General features: G+C 43.9%; 1 protein-coding gene across 2 annotated transcripts in view; it reads right to left on the reverse strand.

Annotated features, from left to right (window-relative positions):
* Nucleotides 1–16464: 16464 nt before the first annotated feature.
* Nucleotides 16465–26071, reverse strand: part of Lgsn (lengsin, lens protein with glutamine synthetase domain) — a 39945-nt gene continuing 30338 nt past the window's right edge. For both annotated transcript variants that reach the window (XM_023709197.1, XM_023709201.1), the window contains exons 5-6: nt 25257–25423; nt 16465–18013 (exon numbers count right to left, since the gene is read on the reverse strand). In XM_023709197.1, the coding sequence (XP_023564965.1) occupies nt 16811–18013; nt 25257–25423 (1370 nt within the window). In that variant the 3' untranslated portion in view covers nt 16465–16810. The remainder of the gene's footprint in view (nt 18014–25256; nt 25424–26071) is intronic.

The raw sequence follows: 26071 nt of genomic DNA on the forward strand, positions 1-26071 counted from the left end.
TCCACCTGTTTTCTGCCTCCCAAGCACTGGGATTACAGGCACGCGCCTCCATGCCCAGTCTCAATCGCCGGCTCAGTGCGCCCCCATGGGCAGGGCCGGCACAGCACACCAGGGATCAAACCCTGGCCCCTGCTATTTTAGGGAAGGGTCTGTAGGGTGTTCAGGGTCTCACTACTAGATCAGACTCGAGGTGATGTGCCTGTTTACAGCCTCCCAAGAGGCTGGATTACAGACGCACGCCACCACACCCAGTCCCACTTGCCGTCTCAGTGCATCCTGGGGGCGGGGTTGGCACGGCAGGCCCGGGGATCAAACCCCCAGTCCCTGTGCCTGCTTGCAGGTGCTTTAATCTGATGAGCTATATGGCCAGCCCTGTGTTTCTGATTTTTTTTCTTGCTTTTATTTTTACTTTCACTCTTCAAAATAAAATAAAATTATACTAACAAAGAACGAAATATATCGTGATTGAGTGCACTAGCACAATTCCTTTCAATGCTTCAGGCATGTAACACTCTATCCCACAGGCAGTTCATCCAGAAAGTTCCACTGGTGAGCGCTGTCATCTTCCCACCTGCCTACAGAACGTGACTGTAAGGTATGATGCTTGAAGGGCCGCTTGAATCTGACCCACCATTTCATTTTCTGTCCGTGAAAGACTAAATGCCTCTGAAGTCTACTGCAAGTAACAAAGTAAACTTGGGAAAAAAAAAAAGCCACACATAAATGAAGTGCCCCTTCTTCCTGTCCAGAGCAATGAGAATTACTGAGAATAGGAATGGGGAAAGCAGCCCTCGAGAGCACATGGCCTGGGTTAAATGCCGACCGCTGGTTCCTGGTCTTGCTCTGTCCAGACTCTCCCTGCCATCATGATTCCATGGGAAGCCTTCTTTTAACTTGCCACAACCCACTCCCTGCTGGGAACATCTCAACGTGTGTTGATAAGATAAAGAGAAATTTATGTTGTCTGTCTTGTCATAAAAATAATTTTATAGTTGGCGAATACAGCAATACTTCAGCTCATGAACATGGTTTACAATTTGGAAAGCATCTGTGTTTGTGTGCGGAAGACAGCCACAATTAGGGTTGTCAACCAATGTGGAGTTTGTCAGTGAAAGCAAAATTTTGCTCAATGTTTTTATGTAGCATTTGAAAAAGTTTCGGCTTTTGTTGGCAAACTCTGACCCTGATGACAAACAAGACCCCAGGTATCTTCCCCACACAAACACAAACGTAGCCATCTTTTCCAGAAAGGTAGCACAAATGAAGTTCATGACCTGAGGTAGCCCTGTATTATTGGTACTAATGCATACTTAACAAATGCTAGCTTCTAGTTCTGTAATGTCTTGTAAGCTAACAAATTTCACCTTCACATTAACTTTTCTGGTTTTATTATCATTCATACTTTACTGACACACTGACACAAAAACTGTGGTCTTAAAAATCGTGTCCAAAGGTTGGGATATAGCAAGTTCTATTATTTATTTATTTATTTATTTATTTGTTTGTTTGTTTGGTAGTGGGTCTCTCTAATCAGCTCAGACTCCTAGTGATCTTCCTCTCTCAGCCTCCACAGTGCTGGGATTATAGGCATGGGCCACCAGGCCCAGATTCGGTGGCCAGCATGGCATGGGTTACTGTGGATCGAACCCAGGTCCATACATTTGCCAGGAAGGTGTTTAGACCAAAATTTAGAGCAAGACTCCAACTCACACAAGGTAATTCTAGAAACTACGTAACTGGACTTCCTCATTAGATACATTTATTCTCTCTCTCTCTCTCTCTCTCTCTCTCTCTCTCTCTCTCTCTCTTTCTCTCTCTCTCTCTCTTTCTCTCTTTCCAGGAATCAAGCTCATAAACTTACACTTGCCAGAAGATAATGACTAGACTTTTTCCATAATTGTATCAGAGGTTTAGATGCTTTGTGGATGGTGGATGGAGTACATTTTCATTTTTCCCGTGTATGTGTGTGAGTGGGTGTGTGGGTGTGTGGGTGGGTATATCTGTCTGTCTGTCTGTCTGTCTGTCTGCTTTGACTAAAGCATTTCAGAATCCTTCTGAATCCTTTATAGGAATGTGGACGCACACATTATGTGAGCTATGTTTTCCTATTCCTAATACATATTCAGACATCTTCATTTCTGTTCCATGAAAAATAAATTCATTGTAAAAGAAAAATTAAGAGGGTTTTGTAATAATTACCGAGCAAATTTCTTTTTTATGAATTTAGCACAGGGTCTCACTACACCGATCAGACTCATAGTAAGCCTCCTGTTTTCAGCCTCCCAAGCGCTGGGATTACAGGCGTGTGCCACCGCTCCGTCTCAATCGCCATCTCAGCACACTCCGGGGGCAGGGCCAGCACGGCACACCAGGGATTGAACCCGGGTTGCTGCACTCTCCCGAAGCAGGCACTTTAGTCCCCTAAGCTATCTGGCTGGCCCAGTAACTTCTTGATAATACAAGAATTTTCCTTCCTTAGCACTATCAGATAATTCAATGAGGTTAAACATATTACCAAACTTCTCCTAAAAAGTCTAAAACCTAGGGATGGAAACCACTCAGCCAGAAAGTATGTTTTGTAGCCTCTCTCCTCCTCCAAAGGAGTAAGTGATGAAGTGAAGTGAGGTCATTCACACGTCAAGAAGCTTTTAACTGTCTGAGCTGCAAACCTGACGAATAGTGATCACAGAGGACCTAATGGTGCTGTACATAGCACGTTTTTTTAAGCCCATAAAAGCCTTCCCTGGGTTTAGGAAGCTATCCTAGGTGTGAGAACAGCTGCTTGGCTTCTGGAGCCATTTAGAATAGCAAACGCTAGCCACAGGGGCACAAGCAAGGAGAAGCATGGAAGTCCCATCTTGAAGCTGCAGAAGACTTTGATATTCTTCCTCTTCGATTCGGAGTTTATGGAAACTCCCATGAACTGTTGGGTGGGTCTTGACCTTGCCGGACTGAGCTACTTGAGTTTAAACACGCGGAGGATCAAATCGGCCAGGAGCACCGGGAAAGCTTGTGTTTCTGGGGCTGGGAGTTTGCATTGCCGAAAAGCTCCAAGGTGGTGCTGCTTCTGCTGCTGCTACAGCAAGAACCACTCTGGCCTCTTCTACCAGAGCTCTTTCAGGCTCCTTTGCAACCACTGTGACTTCTGTTACTGCTCCACTGTCTCACTGTGCTCTTCTTTTTTCTTTCTTTCTTTTTTTTTTTTCATTAACAAAGTAATGTGAATTTCACAGTCCTTGCTGTATTGCACAGTGTTGTCTTCCAACTAGCTATTCATATTCCAGATACATGCATGTAAAATTAGAAGAAAAAAGAAAAAAGTGAATAAGAAATTAAGAAGAGAAAAAGTATGAATAATTGAAAAAAAAGGAGACCAAAAATTTAAACTATTGTTGGTCGTTGGAGCAATGCAAATTAAAACAACACTGAGATTCCATCTCATCCTAGAAAGAATGCTGCCATCAAGAAGTCAGGCAATGACAAGTGCTGGAGAGGCTATGGAGAAAAAGGAACCCTTCTGCACTGCTGGTGGGACTCTACTCTTCTTTTGTCTTGTGCTGTAGCAGAAAATGTGCCCCCTTCCCTGGCCAGTATACTTCAGTTTCTTAGTTGCCCAGGTAACAGTACCTGTGCCAGTTCTGGTTGCGTCTGGCTTCTTAGAGACTGCTGGTCACTGTGATGCATAGCCGGTTTCAATGATACATAACTGGTCACTGTGTTCACAGTGATGCATATAGTGAGGACCAATCCCAGGTCGCCACACCACTCTGCCTCTGTACTTCCTGCTTGCTTATCCCTTATAAGCCCTGGACCACCAGAGATCAGGGCTTGATGTTCTGGCAATGATCCCGGTCAGTGTCCACCACTATAAATACACCTCCCTCCAAATCCTTGGTGTCCTGTCGGTGGCCCTGCTTGCTGTTGTAGTGCCAGCGAGACACAGAAATGGCTCTGGCAAGCTGAGACTATGCAAAAGTAATTACTGTACACTTGATCAAGCCAGTACTGCTGGGTCACAGTGCAGCACAAGGCTCCCCTGCTGGGTACATGAGTATGAGCCATGGGTGTCCCTGTGGGGTAAGGCACTTTTCCCCCCACTCCTGTAAGCCCTGATTGTGGCAGGTCAACTTACCAAGAAAAATCCTTCTTATTTCTTGTTATTAAATGAAGCAAAGAGGATTTGAGGTAGGGCCTAATTCAGATGCTATCTGCAGCTTTTAATTAAGGAATATCTTTAATCCCCACTTGACTTTTAGTTTCCTGTTAATCCAATTCACAGTGAAGTTTTCCATTTCTGTGTTGAAGGATGAAATCATCCAGTCATTCTTTTTCACCACACTTTTGAAGGCCTACCCAAGGGAATTTAACACAATACACTTGGGAGCCTTCTTCGCGACACAGTCTGTGTTGTATTTTGTGTGTATGTGTGTGTGTAGCTGTCTTAACCATTTGCTTGTTGTTGAGACAAAATATTCAAAATCCAAGTTTTAAGGAGGAGGAAAGGTATATTTTAGCTCATGTTTGAGTCCACTGTCCGTTGACTCCAAGGCAGGACTGGAATCAAGGGAGAGAACAGAGGCCCCCAAGGGACATAAATCTTTCCAGACTGTGCTGTAATGCCTGCCCCTTCTGACCAAACCCCTCCTCACAACAGCAAGTCAACTTTAAGCCCAGTATCCAGCCTCCAACTTTGAGGGGATATCCAGATATAAGCCATGACTGCAGGGCTTTTTATGTGTTTTTAAGAAAAAGGAAAGTTATTCTAACAATTGCTTTGGTGGAAAAGGAGGCTATCTTAATTTTCTAGATGGGAATCTTGTCTCTAAATTTAGAAAGTAGCTTATTTGCCAAAAATATAAAGAGACAGTTGGCTGTGATGCGTGAAGTGTGAGGTGAGGCGGAGTGAAAGCTGCTGCTGCCCAGCAGACTGCTTGTGCCCTTCTCAGGATGGGTGGCATGGCAAAGCCTGGCAGGGCTGGATCCAGGAAGGGTCAAATGGGCTGAGGTCACATTGTGCCAGCCGACTTCAAGGCATAAGGGAGGCCAAGTTACGGGACAAGGTCACGTCCCTCACCAGCCCGTGTAACCTTAACTGACAGCAGTGGGTGAGCACTAAACCGGTAGGATTTCTCCTCCATGCAGACCACCAAAAGTTTAAACAATGGTGGGAGACTGACTGATGGCGCAGAGTTTTTAGATTAAAGGGGTTAGACACAGGGTGTGTTGGCTTAAAGACACCTTCAAGTGGAGTAAAAATTGGAAGCTGAAGATCTTTCACGATTCCCACAAGGACTCCCCGTGCCAGGCCCATCCGCGTGTCAACAGAGAGATCATCCTTGGTCCTCCCATGTGCTTTTTCCCTCCTGGGGCACAGTTAGCTGCACAAGGAGTGTGAACATCGCCCAACCTAAACCAAGGAGTGTAGCGTTGAGACTGAGAGCGTCCAGTTGCCGAGAGCTACTCTTATTGAGTATAAAAGATGCACACTCGGGCTGCTATTCCAGTAAATGCTTCCACCACGCCGAGAAAGTGAGCCTGTAGCAAGCCAGAAAGCATGTGTGACACTGGCATGAAGGAAATACAGACGAGAAGGAAGAGAAAAGAAGCTCCAGCTGCCCTACAGAACTCTAGCCCCTGGGTAGAGCCATTTGTAAGACCCGCCCTCCTCAAAGTAAGGTCCTAAGATCTGTGAGGTTTTTCGTTATCTCTACAAAGAAAGAAAAGGAAAGAAAGAAAGAAGGAAGGAAGGAAGGAAGGAAGGAAGGAAGGAAGGAAGGAAGGAAGGAAGACAAGCAATCTCCTTTCATTGATTCAAGTTCAACTTTTTATTATTTATTTATTGTGGCCGGTTCAGCCCACCCTGGGGGTGGGGCTGATGCTGCAAGTGGTGCTGGCTTTCAAACCACAGTCCCTGCACGCTTGCCTAAGCTTGCCTAAGCAGGCACTTTAGAGCTCTGATCTATCTCGCTGGACCCCCAAGTTTGATTTGATCCCTATTGCTTTTAACTAAGACTCTTCATAAAAAATAATATTAACAATAAGATTATAAAGACACTCCTTAGAATGAAGAGAGAACCAAGAATGGAAAGAACCTGAATAATCAACAACATTAGATTTCAGGTATAAGGAAGCAATGCACAGGAGACTGGGAATGAAAGAGACGGAAGAAAATCTCGAGGCTCTGGCACCTTGCAAGTCAAGAGAAAACGTTTCAGCTAAGAGGCATCAGTCAGTAATGTCCAATCCTGCCGAGTTACTGCGCAATCATGAAGTAAAAAGGATGCAATGTAGCAACTGAGTTGAGAGGGCAGGAGGTTCGGTTCCCCTTGGGGAGGGAAGCTGGTGACCGGGAGAAGCCAGACTATTGGGAGGGGGCAGGGGAGAGCAACTTGGAGGGGTAAACAGTAAGAGGAAGTAGAAGAACGGTATGAGTGCAGCAGGGAATTTGGTCTTAAAGAGAGCTGAGAAGCACACAAGATCTTTTTTTTTTCCCTCTGTTTAGTGTGTGTGTGTGTGTGTGTGTGTGTGTGTGTGTGTGTATGTGTGTGTGTGTTATTGTAAATATGTCAATATGTTTAACTCCTGATAGGGAAGAAACATCCGAAGACAGACACGCTGGAGACAGAGAAGAGACAGTGTCTGGGCAGGCCGGAGGCCAGCTCCGGAGCACGGCTGGGGGCAGCCCTTGCTCCCTGCGGAGGGCAGGAGGAAACCGGGCTTCCACTTCTGGCAGGGAATGAAGCAAGGGTGCCCGCCGGACACAGCCCCACTTGCGTGAGTTTTCTTCTCCTTAGCCACTCTTAATTCAAGTCTTGGAGGGGATGGATCTGATAATCCTGGCGGTCCTAGGCACACATCCGGTTGGATGCAAGAAACTGCGACCCAGCCCATCTTTTGGCATCTTTTGGTTAACGTCATCGCCTTTGCACTATTTCCTTCTTGTCCTGTGCACGTTAATCCGGCCTTAGGTCCGAACCTCAGAAGGGCGTCTGCCCTCGCAGCGCAGCTCGGAGCTCTCCCGCGCCCTTCAGTGACTGCCAGGCGCAGGGCTCTCACCAACGGCTCGTCAGCAAGGGAGTAGCACTGCTCCTCCGTGTCTAACTTCAGCGACAGTTGCTACAGTAACATAATTTTTCTTATTTCACATAAAGTAAGCTAATTTATAAGTTTTCTAGTGATGAAAGAAGGAAGGTCTGCCAGATAGCTCAGCGGACTAAAGCCTGCTTCGGCGGACACAGGGGCCAGGGTTCAATCCCAGGCTTGCCATGGGGTGAGCTGAGAGGGCGATTGAGACTGGGCGTGGGGGTGCACGCCTGTAATCCCAGCGCTTGGGAGGCTGAAAAACAGGAGGATCACTACAAGTCCTAGGGACCTGGGATATGGCTCAGTAGAATAAACTCTCAATCCAGGGTTCTGAAATTAGGGAAGGACCTGAGTTCAATCCCCGGTTCCGCCAAAGGGGGGAAAAAAATCCTGTGCAGGGCCATCCCGAATTTCAGAACCCTGGATTGATTTCAAGCAGCTACTGTTTCCATGGTTTCAGATTTATCCCGTGCACCTGTCTCCTTTTTCCTCTGAGAGAAAGCCTGTGTTAATACCTGTTGGCTTAAATATATTCAAGTGCAAGTCATGTGATTGGAAATGTCTTTTATACTGTTAGTATCCCTACTACATTTTTTCAGTTTTCATTCATTGAGGATCTGGTTACTTTCACATTTAATCTTGGGCTTTGCGGAGAACGCTCAGCCCACGTTCTGACGACTTTAATGGTGCGTTGCTGCCCCCTAGCGGATCTTTAAAAGATCCTCGACAAACGGCAATCCCTGCAAATCTTTTGCATACAACTTATGAACACTAACCATTAAAGTTAGTGCTACATTAGTAATTCTATAAAACTTAAATCTGTAGCCTTACTGACTCCTTTTCTTTACTTTCCAAGTGAAATTAATATGATTAGCTGAAAATCCTAATTTAAAAAGACAAAATTCGGTCACATTGTGTGGCAAGTGCTCAACTAAATTTCTTTTTTTTTAAACGTACCAGTTATTTAATTAGATTCTTAGTAAGAAATTTAGAACACTAATTTATGAGGATATGTCCCATTTGTCAGAGCAAAAACGGATGGCACTTAGCCCCGGAGCTGAGGAACAGCTTTGATTTTTGCTGAAATCTGTGAGTCCACCGCTTTCTGATCCACCTTGCGCTGCTCTGAAATCTGGTATCTCTCTTTCTCGGTGTCGAAGATCTCGCCCTCCTGGTGTCTGGGTTTCCGCAGCTGGTTCTTCTTGAAGCAAGCATCAGTGAGGTGTTTGGGGATTTTCACTTTGTTTGTTGTTGTTGTTGTTGTTTGTTTGTTTTGTTTTGTTTTTGGTGGTACCAGGGATCAAACTCAGGGCCTTGCACTGGCCAGGCAGGCATTTACGCTGCTGAGCTATATCCTCAGCCCCAATTTTCACATTGTTGACATCAATTTTTATAGAGGTAGCAGTGACAAATTTCTGGTGTGTTCTTCATAGAGGAACACAATTAAGGCTAAGAGGCCCAGTCGCAAGTGGCAAGCCACTGGGCAACTGCTTCAGGAAGACCACTCTTGCCTCTGTGATGCCCGGTGAGGATGACCAAGATGGTGCCGGGAGTGATGCTAGCTCCAAGTTTCCTCACACAATGACGGAAGGGTTTCTTGCAGTGGCTCAAGAGCTTTCAGGGCACATCTTCAGAGGGTAGTATCTAGGCATTTTTTGAAGCTTACCCACTTTGGTACCTCCATTCTTATCCCCACCGACTGTTTTTGTGATCATAGCAAGAACTTTCTCCTTCTTTTTCTTCTCAACCTTTGATTTAGCAGTTGTGTCCTTTCTCTTGTACAAAGCCTTTCTGGAATACATAGCAGATCAGGAGTATCTACCGATTCATCTAACCAGGAATTATCTACCAGTTCCTCTAACCAGTCTGCCCCTTCTTGGACTTTTCTGCCTTCTTCACCTTAACCTTTTTACCAGTACCACTGGCAGCAGCCTTCTTGGCTTTGGGTTTCTTCTCATTACTGTCTGGCTTCTCCATTTTTTTCACCTGCCATCTTGCAAGATGGAAAAGAGCTCAACTAAATTTCTTTACTCTTTAACTTACCCCTTTTACTTTCATGTAGGTTGATTATTTTCAAAACTCAATGTGTTTTCTTAATTATAACTCCTTAAGATGCCAGGGCAAAGGGGATGGGGAGATAGCTCAGTGGCTTAAGTGCCTGCCTGGCAAGCACAAGGACCTGAGTTCAATCCCTGGTAGCGTGTGCCATGCCAGCCCTGAACTTCGTAGCAAGACCCTGTATAAAAATTTTTAAAAAGAAGCCAGGGGGAAGTATCAGATCCTTTATGTCCTCAATGAATGCTGAGGAACTTTTTCTAAAGATGGAATTTTTCCAAAGATGGAACAAAATAATTTAAATGGCACCAGTTATAATCTTTAGTAAGTATGACAAGCTATGGCAACAGACGGTATTTTTAATTTCAAAAATATAAAATTATTGAATGATTGAATTACTATTCTTAGACAGCTTCACTTCTCTTAGATGTGAAGACTTTTTGTGGGATTATTTTCCTTCAGGATGAGACTCTCAGGCCTGGATAATTAACAGGCAAGTGACAAGTTACCGGAACAATTCCACATCCACTCTGCTGAGACTGGTTTGTAGTCTTGTTGACAGAAACTCAGAGAGAGTACATTAACTCATACAGCACATTAACAAAAAGGAAATGTTGATTATTTTCCCTGTACTTGCTACCCACAGGCTCAAAGTAACAGCACACAGGATACTTTGCATTGTGAGGTGTCCCTGGGGCTGTGCGCAGCTAAAGCCATTCAATCCAGCCGAGACCACGGGCCCAAATTAAGCACAGGAGCCTGGGCCTAAGTGCTGGTTCTTCCCACCTTTTGCTTCTCTGCCTCTTCCATGTCTCACTTGTAATACAGCACACATACCTTGCTTGAAAAGTTGTAAAGAACATCAATAAGGTGGTAAATGAGAAAGCACTCACGTGGTGAATTCCACATATAAGGCGCTCCATGTACCTTGGTTTAATCTAAACTTAATATAGGCCCAAGTTTTCCTAGTTTTCCAATGAGAGGGGATTCTTTGCCCTTCTTCTCCCCTTCTTCCCACTGTTCATTCTTGCCACCAACGTAACTATCAGGCCGAGGATGCTCTTTGCATACTTGTGAATGAAGCTTTTGTTGTCTCTTTTTGAAAAGTTGAGCTACTTTAAGCAGAAGAAAAGGAATTTGCTTGAAAGGTACAGTGCAGTTCACAGACTCTGAGGGTGCCAGAATTGAGGGCTAGAAGCTCCACAGCCAGCACCACTGAGCAACACTCACAACCACACCCCCAGGGTGCCAGCCCCAGTGGCAGGGTGACCCCAACCCTGCTGCCACCCTTGGAATTGCCTGGAGTAAAGACTATGCTTTCTTTTGCCCTTTTTTTCCTTCCTTTGTTTTCTCTCTGTCTGTCTCTCTCCGTCTCCGTCTCTGTCTCTCTCTATCTGCCTATCTCTCTATCTGTCTCTGTCTGTCTCTCTCTCTCCCTCACCCACTCTCTCCCTCTCCCTCTCCCTCTCCCTCTCTGTCTTTCTCCTCTCTGACCTTCTCCCTCTCCCCGTCTTCCTCTCCCTCTCCCTCCCTCTGCCCTTCTCCCTCCCTCTCCCTCTACCTTCCTCCTCCCTCCCTCTCCCCTCCCCTTCCCTCTCCCCCTCCTCCTTCTCTTCTCCTTCTCCCTCTTCCTCTCCTCCTCCCTCTCCAGATACCATCATTTCCTAAAAAGCCTATGTGAGTTTTCATGACTGCATCTGATTGGCACCGTCTTATGTCTTGGTTGCAAAACAAAGGTGATGTTCATCTTCTACCCTAGGCGTCCACAGGAAAGGAATTCCACAAACAAGAAAGCTCTTGAAAGGCTCCACATGGCTAATACCATCTAATGGCATAAGTCTCAGGGTCAATAAAAACCACAAACCCTTCATTCCCACAAATATGTGCATCTCTTTCTCAAGCTCCCTAGGGATACGCTGTGTGGTATATAATGTGCTATGTGCTCCACAATGCTTATGCCATATGTATTAATTCATTGAATATGCAGTAAATTCTAAAATGCCTGCAAAGGAACAAGAAACATAATGACATATATCAGTAAGATGTGTGTCCCTCATTCTTGGAACTAACATCCTAGTTAGGAAACTTAATGTAAACCACTAATTATAGAGAATGAGAAGACACCTACCCTGTCGAAGCATTAGACACATAGCTCGTGGCTAGAGACAAAATTCTAACCCACTAGAGGAAACCCAAGATAGTGATGCTCTCTGATAAGACCTCTGTCATCCACATATCAGGCAGTCTTTTGTGCTACAGAAGCACCTGGATAGTTCTGTGTTGGTGGCAAGTTCAAAGGTAATTGCATATTTAAATTTTTGTTCACACTAAAGTTTTTAGATAGTTGCTCCCCTTCAAACTCATCATTTTAAGCTTCATTGTTATTCATATACTACAAAATAAAATTTTGAATCATAAAATGCCCTTGAAAATAGCAACTTCTTATGATGACAGTAATGTTTTAGTTTTTAGTCTTAAAACATTATCGTTCTTAATTTACATTTCTTATGTGTACTCATTTAATAACTAACTTTAAATGCAGTAATCACATTTTCCCCTAAGCTTTGATTAGAACAATTATGGTAAATGAAAATAAGAAAGTAATTTCTTCAAAGAGATTCAAAAGCATCCTTTTCAGGCCCATAAAAAGTCTTCAAAATAGTGTTTGAAGAGTCAGGACTAAAAAAAGACAGTTTTTGTTCTTCTTAAAATACACAGATCTAAAACTTTTCCATTGTCTGCTTTTCATCGTTGTGTTGGTTTCTCCTGGCACTATAGCAGAAGACAACACACAAAAAGTGAAGACTTTCCCCCAATAAATAATATTGAGTAGGTGTCTGACCCTCTTCACTTAGACCAAGAAGACAGGAACGTCAGCAGAAAGTCACCTCAGAAGTAGAAAAATTAGAACAGATAAAAAAAGTAGAAAGATAGAGCTTTAGCAGAGCTTTAGCAGTTACCTATTCCAATTGTTCCTTATCCCTAAACTCTCTTGATCAATAATTAGTCTTGCATTAGAGATTACAATTTCCCTTACTGCACACAAACAATAATTGAAATTTAGGCTGGGAGTATAGCTCAGTGACACAGTGCTTGCCAGCAAGCGTGAGGTCATGAGTTTGATTCCCAGTACAAAAAAAAAAAAAAAAGAAAGAAATCTGTAAATTGCTTGTAATGTATGGCTGAATACTTTCTACCAACTCACTACTATACACTTAACACGGACAATACTTTCCCCCAATTGCATAATTCCTTCACACTGGCATCCAGATATTGTGTTTTTAAAAATTCTCTAATAAGATGGGTGCTTGTTAGCTTTTCTATTATTGGAAAGCAGGACCCAGCACCTCCAGTTTAAAGAAGGAGTGGTTTACTTGGGCTTACGGTTTTAGAGGGCTCAGTTCATGGCTGGTTCTAAGAGAGAAATATGGCAGAGGGGCTTGGCAGAGGAAAGCTCCTTGCTTCCTGAAGGCTGGAAGCAGAGCGGAGGAGCAGAGATGAAGAAGGAGAAGCCAGGATTCACATCTATTACCCAAGGCCATGCCTCCACGCCTCACCCGGATGCGCCCTCTATCAATCCCCTAGGCTTTGCTTAAACCACCAAGTTGACACAATTAAGGTTAAGTGTCATAACATGTAAGAAAGGAAAAAGAAAGGCTGCAAGTACTGTGACTGGAAGAGTTTTGACAGCACATTTTACTCATGGTGGTAAAACAAACCAAGCACAATGTGGTGAGAAGTTCTAGCCACATTTCATGAAGGTCAGTGAACTATGGAGGGGGCATACAGCTCTGTTAGGCTGTATGCCCCCTCCATAGGAGAGGGAATATAATGTTTTGCATGCGTAGCTCCCCTGAGCAACCCAGATTTTCCTCTCTAGAAGTAGAAACATTACAGGTCTCTCACTAGTTCTTACATTTTTATTGCTCATCCCCATATCCTGAAAATAACACACACACACACACACACACACACACACACACACTTCTTCATGTGTGCACACTTACATGCACATCCACACAAACAAGACAGAAGAACACAAATCACTATGTCATAAAAGACATAGGAGATGGTTAACAACCTAAGTTTGCAGACCAAAATTAGAGAAAAAGGAGGGCTACAAGGAAAGCCAACATTTTGGCCCTACCCTTCTAAGGTCAATTAAGACTCAGGACATATGAGAACTTGTACTGTAACATCATGTACCTTGGTAGTGTCCCAAATTTTCTGATCAAGAAGATAATGGGGCCAAAGAGGAAAGTGATCGATGACGTAGAGTGTGCCTAAGGAGAGTCACATGGGGAGAAGACACTCTCTCAGGCTTTCACAGAGAGCACATAGGCCAAGCATTGGCCGTGACTCATCCACATGGCTGACACTGACAAAGGTTCTACAATCTGAGGTACAGGATCTCAAGATAAATCCTGAGGGCATTTCACTGACCTTGTCAGACCAAAAAGCTACAACTCTTGTTGCACAGGTCCTGCTTTACCTTGGTCTTAACCATCCAGTAGAAAAGTATGAAGATGAAATATAGGAAGTAAAGCCATGTTGTTATGTTGAGCTGTGGGGGACTCAGGTCAATAATTTCTGACATTGCCAGTTAAACAGAAAACCCAATGATATTATGGGCTTCTGTACTCTTTTAGAATATTTTGCTGAGTTTACACACCTATAATATTCAACAACGGAACTTAAAAAAAATTGGGGTATAACTATGAATGTCCATTTTGTATCTGTGTATTCAAAGTGGTTGGGATAGATATATAGTTGCATTCTCTTAATGAATAGAATGATTTTTTCTAATGGTGTTTGTAAGTAGGATCACAAGTCTGCATTTTGTACAGCAATTAACCACTGAAAAGAATGTATGCAGTGTATTATTTGTTGAAACTGTACTTTCGATTTGATTTGAAACTGTCTCATTGCTATATGTTTATCAATAAAACTTTGAAAAGAAAAAAAAAAGACATAGGAGTTTGTTTTTCTCTGTCAGGTAGAAAAGGATGTAAACAAATCAAAGTTGGCCCCAGTGAGTGAAGTTCCGACCCTCTGACAGGAAGTTCCCAGCAGCAAGCAATCTTCTGAGGCAGTCAGTCAGCTGGAAGAGTAAAGGTAGCAAAAGGGAAGGGAAGGTGCCCGCCTCTCCTTCTCGGCAGCCCCTCAAGTTTCCGCACCGTGCTCCACTGACACCTGCTTGGCCTGACCTGACAACACGACCACCTTCAACCACTGGGAAGGCTCAGAAGCACCATTTCTATTTTACATAGTGTCTTCCCTCCGGGCCCACTACAGTCTTATTACTAGAAGCAGAAGAAGAGTGAAAATGGCCAACGCTAGCAGCTGCTGGGAGCCTCCTCCTCACCCTTCCCACAGGGAGTCTACGGGATTTCATGTCCAGATGATTCAGTGTGGAGGACCAGCTGAGCAGCTCCCCTTGGAAGAAGAGCAACTGTCTCCATTTTGACTGAGCCTGACCCCATTTCCTCATATTGATATGAACAGAACTGGCTAGAACTTCTGTTTATCCTTTCAGTTGGCCTTAAACAATGCATGTTGGTCTAGCTGAGGTACTGATGACAGTCTTTGAAGGTAGCTTGCATGTTTCCCTCGTAACTTACACCTGCTGCTCTTTAATGTGAGCCAGGTCAAGACAGGATGAAGAGCCAATGCTCCACACTATCGGCTGGGATTGAGCCTCGAGATAGAAGCTATAACTTCCTGGGGCTTGAAAGATTACATCAGAACTGAAGCACCAGACCCTCCCAAACATTAGATACTATCTTAATAGTATTTGCGGATTACTTTCTCTGCATATGGCAGAGGTAAATGTAGGCCACCCACCTAACTCAGCTCATAGTACTCACCCACTTCCTACAATTCTCAGTTATTCCTCCTCAAACCACTCCTCCTCTACTGAATAAAACGCAGGTGCAGCCCTGGGTCAGCCCCTTGGTTCCGGAAAGCCATCTTCGTGGCTGGACTTAGAGCCCCTTGACTCCCCAATAATAATAAATATTTTAGTGTCTCTTCCTTTGCTGTGGGTTTCACTGGGAGTGGTAGATTAGAATTAACTTGGTGGGATTCCAGTAAATTACCTTTGGGACTACAGATAATAACTTCTTGGACCAAGAGGAGCACCTGGAGGGGTCTCCTACAATGCAGGACAGGGTTCTTCCCTCCCCTTCCCATATGCTACCTTTCTCTCTACACTTTAGCTACACCAGAGCTTTACTCTCTTGTGATCAAGCACACTTCTTCTGCTCAAAAGAGAAAAGAGATGAGCAATTAGTGAAGGGCAAACTGACTTTCACGATTTAAGACACTTAGTACTAAGAATCTTAATAGGAAAAACTGGGCCAAATTCTACATTTCTGTTTGTGCATTTGCCACCTAAATTGAGACCACAGTCAATTTTAATTGGATATAAATCTCCTAAGCAGTAGATCTGTGTTTTCATTTGCTAGTAAGTAGGGAGTTTTTTTACTTGTTCCCCAAAGATGCTGAAGTTTAGTAATAGTTGCAATTTTATCACATTCAAACAAAGGCCTGGCACATTTAATTTTCCCTTGAGGAACTTCAACCACTGCAAGCAACAGAATTAGTAATGTAAGCACCAGTTAGGCCCTGGTTAGCTGGGCAGCTGTTCTCCTACTCCACAGAAGGTTAGCGGGTTAGAGGGAAGTCCAACTTCAAAGAAGGAAGCCAAGCGCAGGTGTGTACCCCACCCCACCCATCCCTGGCCCCGTCTCTCCCCATCCCTGTAGTGTGTCTTGCACTTCTATGAAGAGCATTGCTTTAGAAAGACTGCTCATTTCCAAAATCTAATCTCATCATGCCCAACCCTAATTATATTTCCTGGGGATTCAGTTCTCAAGGACATCATAGCTTGGAAGGCCTTAAGCCTTTCAAGGACTAGTAGAGAAACATGCAGAGCAGGGAGTAGATGCCTGCTGACTTGTGATTATGACATAGTTTTGCAAGACTGGGTGTACGTGGGAAGACTATAATGATGCTTATTACCCAGGTCCTCCTGACGCGTCCATTGGTAAGAGTGCTTCGTTCCCTGGCAGTCACAACCTGGCTTATATTTAAAATTTTTCACAAGCCCAAGGACCAGAGTTCAATCCCCGGCGTGCCGTGCTGGCCCCGCCCCCAGCATACCCTGAGATGGCAATTGAGACAGGGCGTGATGGTGCGTGCCTGCAATCCCAGAGTTTGGGAGGCTGAAAACAGGAGGATCACTACTAGACTGACCTGTGTAGAGAGACCCTGGAGATGCTGTACTAAAAATGCATTTAAAAAATTCCCCCCCCCTTGGTAGTCATTGCTCTTTCTAAAGCTTAATTAGTTTTTCAAGTGCAAATATATTTATTGCCCCCAAACAGCATTCCTACGCATATCAGCAAACGCCGAGGAAATGATGAACGGCTGACAGGAGCGCTTGCGTCTGCGCACTACAGCTTCTCCACAGTTTTTATTTTTTATAGCCATTCCGGAACGCTCTCAGCAGCCCTACTTCATCTGACAAAGATCCCATGAGGACAATAAGACAGAGAGGGTAAGCATGGGCAGGCCTGTGGTTAATTACAAACGTTCGATCTTCTCATGCTGATCTATTAGCTGCATACGCCAATATAAGGCCTCAAAGGGAGGAACGAAGGGTTCTCTTCTAAATAAAATACTCCAAGAATTTGTTTCTCTCTGCATCTGTTTCTTCATTTTCCAGCTCGTATTTCTTCATGGCAACAAAGTAGCGAATGAAAGTCTCTCCCAGAGCCTGTCTCAGACACTGGTCCTCCTCCAGGGCCACAAGCGCATCTTCCAGTTTCAAAGGGATCTCGGCCGGTGGGAGCTGGCAAAGCTCCGCGCTGTCACCGGCCCCAACCAGGGCGTCGTCGTCCCAGCTCTGCAGCCCATCCAGGCCTGCCGCCACGGTGGCAGCCAGCACCAGGTACGGGTTGGCGGTGGCCGAGCCCAGCTTGTTCTCTATGCACGTACCTCTCCCACCGTGGCTTTTGATGTTGAAAGCGCAGCTGTTGTCATTGTAGCCCCAGGTCGTGGGCACAGTGGACTTGAGGTCTTTGCTGTCCTTCGAGTATCGCTTGCGGCAGCTGGCCGCAGGCGCCATCAAGCAGCTGAGGGCCGCGGAGTGTTTCAGAAGTCCCGCCAGCCACTTTCTCCCAGGCACCGACAGCTGCTCGACGCCAGGACCGCTGCAGAACACGTTTCTCTTCCCACCGACATCCCAGATGCTGTGAGACAGAATTCCCGAATTGCAGAAACCGGTCTCCACGAAAAAGCTGGCGATGTAATTGTATTTCCTGGCTACTTCTTTGACGCCTGTTCGGAGGGTAAAGGCATTATCGGCCGAAGTGATGCCAAATTCGGGGAGAAAACAGATTTCCATCTGACCGGGCCTGGTAGAAGAGGAAAAGGTCTCCACGGTGGCCCCGGTGTGGTACAAGCCATCCACGAGCTCCTGCATGAAGGGCTGGTCGTGGTTATACAGGAACGTCGAAGCGGGAAAGGATACCGCCTTGGAATTGATGACCTCAGGCACGCCGAAGATGCAGAAGTCATAGAGGAAGGCAGAGAGCAGGGAGAAGCCCGCGTCCTGCAGCTGGCCCAGCTGCCTCTTGGCCATGTACCTCGGGGAGGTCAGCAGGGGCTCCCCGGTCACCGTGAAGGTGTCGCAGATCACGCGGGCCGTTCTCTCCACCCAGGGCAGCACTCTGAAGGTGGAGAGCTCCGGCATGAGGACGACGTCGCTGTTGAAGCACGTGGCTCTTATGTGGTTCACTTCGCTGTCTTTAGGATTGGGGATCAACTCGAGATAGCCGCGCGGCATGAAGACACCCTGGGTCACTTTTTCCTAGAGCAGGAAAAGGAGAAATTAACCAATGCAAGTAGAAGTGCTGAGAAAGAGCTTTGTTAAGGAGATGAGATGTTTCAGAATAAATTCTCCAAAGGCACCTTTATCAGCTATGAGAATTTTAGGCCTTGAAGGTTTTATATGCTTCTAGATACAACAAACAGCTATTAAACATTTATAAATGCGTGTTTAATGATAAAAGAAATGCTTATTGCAAAAAAAAAAAAAAAAAGATGAAGCCTTATGAAAGTTCTTGAAATCACCATAATCGAAAGTACTTTGTAACGTACTTTTTTATTTTATGGTTTAGTTGCTAAAATCTCAGATAAGGCTATCTTTTGATTTATTTTAATTGTACATATATATGGGATACAGGAATAATTACTCATGTTTATAACATGTAGTGATCAAATTAGGATACGCAATATTTCCTCGGCTTACCATTACTATATGTTGGAACTTTCAAGCATAATTCTCCCAGATATTCATAAAATATACAAATTTATGAACCACGACAATGAAGTTACCACTCCTGCCTAACTGTGTTCTGGCGTCCATCCTCCAAATACCCTCTATCCCCCACCCTTCCATTTGTCCCGTCTTCTATTAATCTCTGTTCTGCATTTAGACCAAGTGTCTTGGGTATCCAAATATGGGAAAGAGGATGCCGCCAAGATAGCTCAGCAGCCTACAGCGCCTGCTTAGGCGGTTGCAAAGGACTGAAGTTTGATCCTTGGCACCACACGCTGTACCAGCCCTGCCCTCAGAGCGAGATGAGCCAGGAAAAAAAATCAGTATCCAAATACAAGAAAGAATACGTGGGATTTGTCTTCCTGTGTCTGATTTATGCTATATAACTTGGTGTCCTCCAGTTCCACTCATGTTGCTGTAGGATTTCTTTCTTTTTGTGCTCAATAATATTTACCATGACAACCTGCCCTGTTTGTCTTGGGTGTCCACCCACTGATGAGAGAGAATCTAGGTTGGTTTCATAGCATAATTCTGTGAATGGTATAGTAAATAGATCCACACCCTGAAACTGGCCTTCTCACCCCTGGGTACACGTCCAAAAGAAATACTATAGTATATCAAGAGATACAAGACACTTGTGCTTATGCCATCCTCTGTTGAATCCCAGCAAGAGCTAGCTCTCAAAATTCGGCAGTGAAGGTTTCAGTCTTTATCAGAAAGTTGACTGTGGTCACACTGACAGCAAGGTATCACTCCTTTTTTTACTCTGTCACAATCCACTTAAGGATTAAATACCTCACTGTCTCCCAGAGCCCCAGAGAGCCTGTCCATGACTGTGGACCTTTCTCTCGAAGGTTACAGCTTCCAAAATACTCTGGCCTCCAAGTCACCATGAACTGTTTGCCCACGGATCTAACCTCGAATCATAGCCCTTTTAGTAATTACTGGGGTGAAGTTTAGCCACTCACTGCATATGAACCTTGGTTTCTGTATCCATAAAATAAAAGCATTCAAGGAGAGCTTTGCTAAGGCACTTTCTAGGGTTCAATGGATGTAGTCATTTATTTAACTTTTGCTGTATATCACACAGCAGGGAGGTGATGAGGTTATAAAATTGAAGAGAAACAAAAACAATTTCTGGAAACTGTAGAATAGAATATCAACAAAGCTTCCTGTGCTCAAGGTGATGTTGCAGGGTGAAGAAGAGGCCTTGACCATAAGATGAGGTTTTCATGACATTCACAAGCTTTGCGAAGTTAATCAAACATCCTAATCTTCCCCAGCCAGGCTGTTTTCTTATGTTATTCCTCAGTCTCCAACAGCCGGGCTACCAGGAGGGTTGACATGGACGGAGAAAAGGAGCAGGTCCCTGGGTGTAGCCGGGACCACTGCCTCCTTCTCTTTCTACAGTCACTGCCCGTTTTTTCAAATCCAGTTAGACCTGGCTCTGCCAAATCTGCTTTTATCAGCAATAAAGCTGAATGAAACAAGCACTTTTTGGTGCCTACTCAATTTTTCAAATTACTCAAGAACTTATCCACATCAATTTAGAAACACACACACATGCACACATGCACACACACACATGCACACACACACACACACACGAGCATATACACACACAGTGGGATCTCAGGTCAGGTAAGCGCTCCAGCAGGGAATTGTTTGACTCCAATACTCACTGCAAGGAATCACATCCTTCCCTCCATATATCTTCTCAGCCTGAACATCTGGGTATTAGCTCTTCATAGGTGTAAAACGAGGGATCACATGCTTCATCCCTGAACTTCGTCAGAGTTCCTGCAGCTCAAACCTACTCGGCGATCCCATCGCTGGGCAGAGAGAAGCTGTTTCCATTTCAATTCAGAAGTCCTCCACACTCTTGAGGGCCACAAGCGAAGCCACACTTCACTCTCCAGCCTGTTTGATCCGTACTTTCCTAGGCACCCTTTTCTAATGCTGTCATTGTCTTTATTATTATTTGAACATGGCGAATACAAACTACTCCTATGAGTCATGCCTAATGCGGAGGTACACAGGGACATCTCTTGTTCCTGACAATCATTATCTTCTTGTCACTAGATGGAATACACTGAAGCAACTGCACACCTCAATATGGATCCCTGCAAACCTAATACAAATTCTTGCAGAATAATTCAAAACCTTATGACAACTGAAATTTGGACCACAACAAAGGTTGCCTTTTGAAATAACCCGAGAATTAGGTCTGAAGTCTATAATAGTGTGTCGTATTTCTATTACATCAATGAGAAAAAGAACCCACATCATCTCTATTTAATTTAAGTAAAAACCACCCTTTGGCTAGACAAAGATAGTATAGATGGATGTGGTGGCCCACACCTATCCACCTAGCACTTAGGAAGGTGAGGCAGAAGGATCACTCAGTGGATTTTGGGCCAGCCTGAGCTACATGAGTTCAAGGGCAGCCTGAAATATATGAAGAGTCTCTCTCTCTCTCTCTCTCTCTCTCTCTCTCTCTCTCTCTCTCTCTCTCTTTCTCTCTCTCTCTCTCATATTTTAGGGAAGGGTCTACAGGGTATTCAAGGTGCCACTACTAGGTCAGACTCAGAGTGATACTCCTGTTTATAGCCTCTCAAGAGCTGGGATTACTGGCTCACACCACCACACCCAGTCTCCATTGCTATCCCAGCATGCCTCGGGACAGAGCCAGCACTGCATGCCCGGGGATCAAACCCCCAGCCCCTGCGCCTACTTGCAGGTGCTTTAATCCACTGAGCTATTTGGCCAGCCAAGAGAGACCCTGTCTCAAATAAAAACAGAACAACACACTGACTATGATTTGGTTGAAAGTTTTCATTGTGCTTCTCATAGTAACTAAAGCTTGGAAGCAACCTATATGCCCATCAACAGATGTGGGTAAAGACAATGTGGTCCTGAATCTGAGTTGTTTGTAGGAAAGTGGGTGCACATGGAGACAAGGTGAAGGGAAATAAATAAAACACATAGGATTAAATATCACGTGGTCTCCTTTTCATGGGAAAGACACAGGATAATAATTTAAAGACCAAAATAAAATAGGAAGCAAGAGAATGGATCCTTTGCACATGGGAAGTAGGCCCAGAGATGGGGCGGGGGAGAAAGGGAAAAGAGAAAGTCAAAAGCATCAAGATGATGGGCTAGGGAGATAGCTCAGTAGAATAAGTAAGTGCTTGCCTGGCAAGCACAAGGTCCTGAGTTCAATCCCCGGTACAGCCAAAAAACAGAAAAAGATGAGTTGTGTTTATGTACGACCTTGCTTCAAAGAATGCAATCATTTTGTTCAGCAATGTATACTAATAAAAAATAATTACTACTATTTTACAGACTTAAATCTGTATTTAAGTCTAATATCTGCAAGGTATTGAATGCATGAGTTACTCGTTGTGCTTTTTCCAATTATTGAAGTCTTCTTTTTTTCTACCAAATGATATATTTTTTTCAAAAATGTCTGTGATTTTGCAGCTGTCATCCCAGCATTGTGGGTGGCTGAGGCAGGAGGATACCAAGTTTGAGCCCAGGCTGGGCAACTCAGTGACTTAGCAAGACCCTGTCTCAACCTGACATAGAAAAGGGTAGAGGTTGTGCCTCAGTGTGAAGGCCCTGGTTCAATCTACAGTGCCCTGCCCATTTATTTGCTTAATTTAGTAAAAAATAGCACAGCTCAAAGAAACAGGAGAGGGCCAGGGAGATAGCACAGCATTATAACTGCCTACCTGGCAAGTGAAAGGTCCTGAGTTCGATCCTCAGTACTGGAAGAAAGGAAGGGAGGAAGGAAGGAAGGAAGGAAGGAAGGAAGGAAGGAAGGAAGGAAGGAAGGAGAGAGGTGAACTGGAGGAGGTGGGTGAAACAGAACAAGAGAAGAGCATGGAGCTGGGAGCCAGGAGTCACGGGCCTGCATCCCCACCTCCCTCACTGCTGTCTGTAGAGCTTCAGGGCAGCTCAGGGCTTTTCTGCTGCATCTGAGACCCCCTTCTGCCTCTATGTATGGAGACTGAGTGGTGCTACCTCTTCCGTGGCTCACAGTCCAATTTTGTTTATTTGTTTTGTCTTGTTGAGACAGCTCAGGCTGGCCTTGAGCTCACTTTTTAGCCTAGGATGGTCTCGAACTCACAATGATCCTCCTGCCTCAGCCTCGCAACTGCAGGGATTACAGGTGTGTGCCACCATGCCCAGCCTCTTGGCCTAATCTAATAATGCCCAAATTGACATTTATTTTCTACCAAGAAAAAGTTTTAAAGTTACTGTTAGAAAGATCTAACCTACTGTTCGCTAAGCCCTGTGCAGACTCTAACTGTGGACTCTTTACTTTTCTTGTGAGTTTTTTATATCGAATTGTCTATGCAGACAAGCCCACATGTTGAGCTTGTGCAGATGAGCCTACTTCTAATATCTACCCACAATAAGTCTTCCCTAAAAAGTGGTTTAATCTTAAATCACAAATATTCAGGATGCACAGAGTCATTATGATTTAGACCTTCAAACATTCCCAAATGAATTGAAACTGTTTTGTTAAGATAGATAAGCAGACTAAAGTGCCAGTTTAGGCAGAGCGTAGCGGCCAGGGTTCCATCCCTGGTGTGCTGTGCCAGCCCCACCCCCGGGCCACACTGAGACATGGGATTAAGACTGGGCGTGGTGATACGCACCTGTAATCCCGGAGTTTAGGAGGCTGAAAACAGGAGACTCACTACAAGTCCTATCTACATAGTGAGCCCCTATAGACTCTGTAGACCCTGTACTAAATACACGCACACACAGAAAAAGATAAATAGGTAGATATATACTCTAAGCATTAAATGAGAGAAAAAATAACTAGGTCATGAAATAGGAAAGTGAGTTATTTAAAAATAGAGATAAGAAAGAGTGTAACAAATTTCCATGGCAAACTTTTTCCTTAAAAAAAAAAAAAAAAAAAAACTAAACTTGCTGAACTCTAGAAAGAAAGGGGAGGGCAGTTGTGATATGTCAGCTATTAAACTGTTTAATGAGAATTACTTTGAATAGCAATTTGAAGATGCAGAAATTTTCTTTTTATGTGAATTTTATGAATCTTCAAAAACAGAGCCTGGGGAAGAGCTCAATGTGGCACAGTATCTGCCTGGCAAGTGCAAAATCCTGAGATCAACCCCAGGTGAAATAAAGAAAGAAGGAAAGAGAAAGAGAGAGAGAGGCACACAGAGAGAGAGAGAGACAGACAGACAGACAGACAGACAGACAGACAGACAGACAGACACAACAACAAAAGAGCCCCATGTAGTGGCACAGGCCTATAATTCCAACTCTTGGAAGGTGGAGGCCAGGGGAGGCATGAGTTCAAGACCAGTTTCAACTATGGAAAAAGACTGTGTCAAGAAACCAATCACCTCAATCTTCAACATGTGTACATGGTATAGTAAGTTATGTTTTGCAAAGATGTTACACATGGGAGTGAAAATAATGTCATGAGTGAAATAAATAATTAGGATGTGAATAACAGTTTTACACGAGGATTAGGGCAAGTGCATGAATTTCAGGGGCTGTGTGTTTCCTTACTGGTCAGGAGAGGATCATGTGAATTGTCTTCTGGACCCATCCGCAATGAAGTTCACCTTTGCAATCAGAGTCAATGGCCATGTATTCTTAAGTGAATGAAGAAGCAAAAGTATCTATAGTCAAATCTAAAAAATTCCTTCAGGGCTGGCCAAATAGCTCAGTGGATTAAAGGGCCTGCAAGCAGGTGTGGGGGCCGGGGGTTTGAGACCCAGGCCAGTCACACTGGTCCCGCACCAGGGTTTCAGTGAGACAGCAATTGAGACTGGGCATGGTGGTGTGCACCTGTAATCCCAGCTCTTGAGAGGCTGTAAACAGGCGGATCACTATGAGTCCGATGTAGTCGTGAGACCCTGAACACCCTGTAGACCATTCCCTAAAATACAAAAAAAAAAAAAGAAGTCCTTCAAAACAAAACTAAATGTATTAGTGCTCCCCAGAAAGTTTGTTTGAAGATGTATTGCTCCCCCCAATAAAAGCAAATAAGAAAAATTACAATTTGATTAAAGTAATAAAAGCATGACATTCTAAAAGTAGTTAAACTTAACAAATGTTTGTTGTCTACTTTCTTAAATAGTGCTGACTGATGTCCCTTCCTAAAAATTTGATGTTTAAATATCACAACAAATCACTTATTAAAATAATAAGTAATCTGATCCCCTAAAATTTTAGCAAGTCTTAAAGCATATCACAAAATGCAATATTTCTTGATATCATTATTTTCAAGAACTTAATATTCATTGAGCCATCCAACAGCAATAGGGCATTTTCTTATCAGAATTAGAGCTGACAGGGATTTTTTTTTTTTAATCTAGCAAATTCTTTCTATTTAATCATTTTTCCCTTTCATATTTGCTCTTGGGTCTTGTGTTGCAATTTTCTCACGTCAAATAAAATGTAATCTTCATAATTGCAATAAGAAGAGAAGATAATTCTGTGGATGGAAATTATTCAAGGCAGAAGGGCTAAAATTACCAGTCTTAATTGGCTTTCTATTTCTATTGGGTACAGAAATTGTTGTTTGAGAGCTGAGAGTATATGTTAAGTTCCTTGGGGAGCAATAATGTGTTTGGAGAGGGACAAAGGGAAACACAAGATAAATTATTGTTTTTCAGCTTGAATTGCTGTGTAGATTACAAGAAAATAAGGACGAACAATGAGGACCATTTGCTCACTAATGGTCATGAAACTTCATTTAGTTATAACTGTATGTAAAACTCACTTGGAAGAAGTATGCAAGGATGGTCTTGGATCTAGACACTCCGTGCAGATCCGTGGCTTCAAAACGCACAAACTGGAGGTGATTTTTGGCCATCTCCTGCTTAATGTGCTTCATTTTAGAAGAAAGTTGAGGTGGAGTCAAAATCTGAGTGCTGTTCCTACCACGATCTACAAAATAAAAGGTGTTCTGAATCAGTTACAATTACAGAGAAGCAAGAGGAGAGTCGAGCCTAGAGAGCTAGTGGTTCTGGCAGAACTCACCCCTGGCCGTCATGGATTCACACTTCCACCCGGATATCTTACCCTTCCCACCCTGCCTTTACCATCTGCCCAGGAACACTGTACCAAAACAGCCCAGGACATGGTTCATCAGTGAGACTAGGTTAAATTAACATAGTTTGCATGAGGATAAGACAACACAACTGAGTGTTCCTTTGCTTATGCAAATTAGAATCTATTTGCATTACAGTTGGCATTCTTTTTATGAAAGCAATTGTAGATGAAAAGCTTGAATTGTGTGCTCTTTCAAAATTAGGAATGTGGTGTGGGGAGATAGCTCAGTGGAATAAGCGCTTGTCTAGCAAACACAAGGGCTTGAGTTCAATCCTCAGTTCCACCAAAAAGCCACAAAAATTAGAAATGTAATAAAATGTCCTTTTTGAGACTTTCAAAGTAGTCTGCAAAGCCTAAAACTGGAGATGAATCACCTAATCTAACTTCATTAGCTTGAGTTCCAGAGAGGCACAAAGAGGCACCTCCAGTCACTAGAGTTCACTGTCAAGATGAAAAGTAGAGGGTCAAAGAGATAGCTTAGTG

The sequence above is a fragment of the Octodon degus genome, unplaced genomic scaffold (genome assembly GCF_000260255.1).
Source record: "Octodon degus isolate 3935 unplaced genomic scaffold, OctDeg1.0 scaffold00001, whole genome shotgun sequence".
Taxonomy (NCBI): Eukaryota; Metazoa; Chordata; class Mammalia; order Rodentia; family Octodontidae; genus Octodon; species Octodon degus.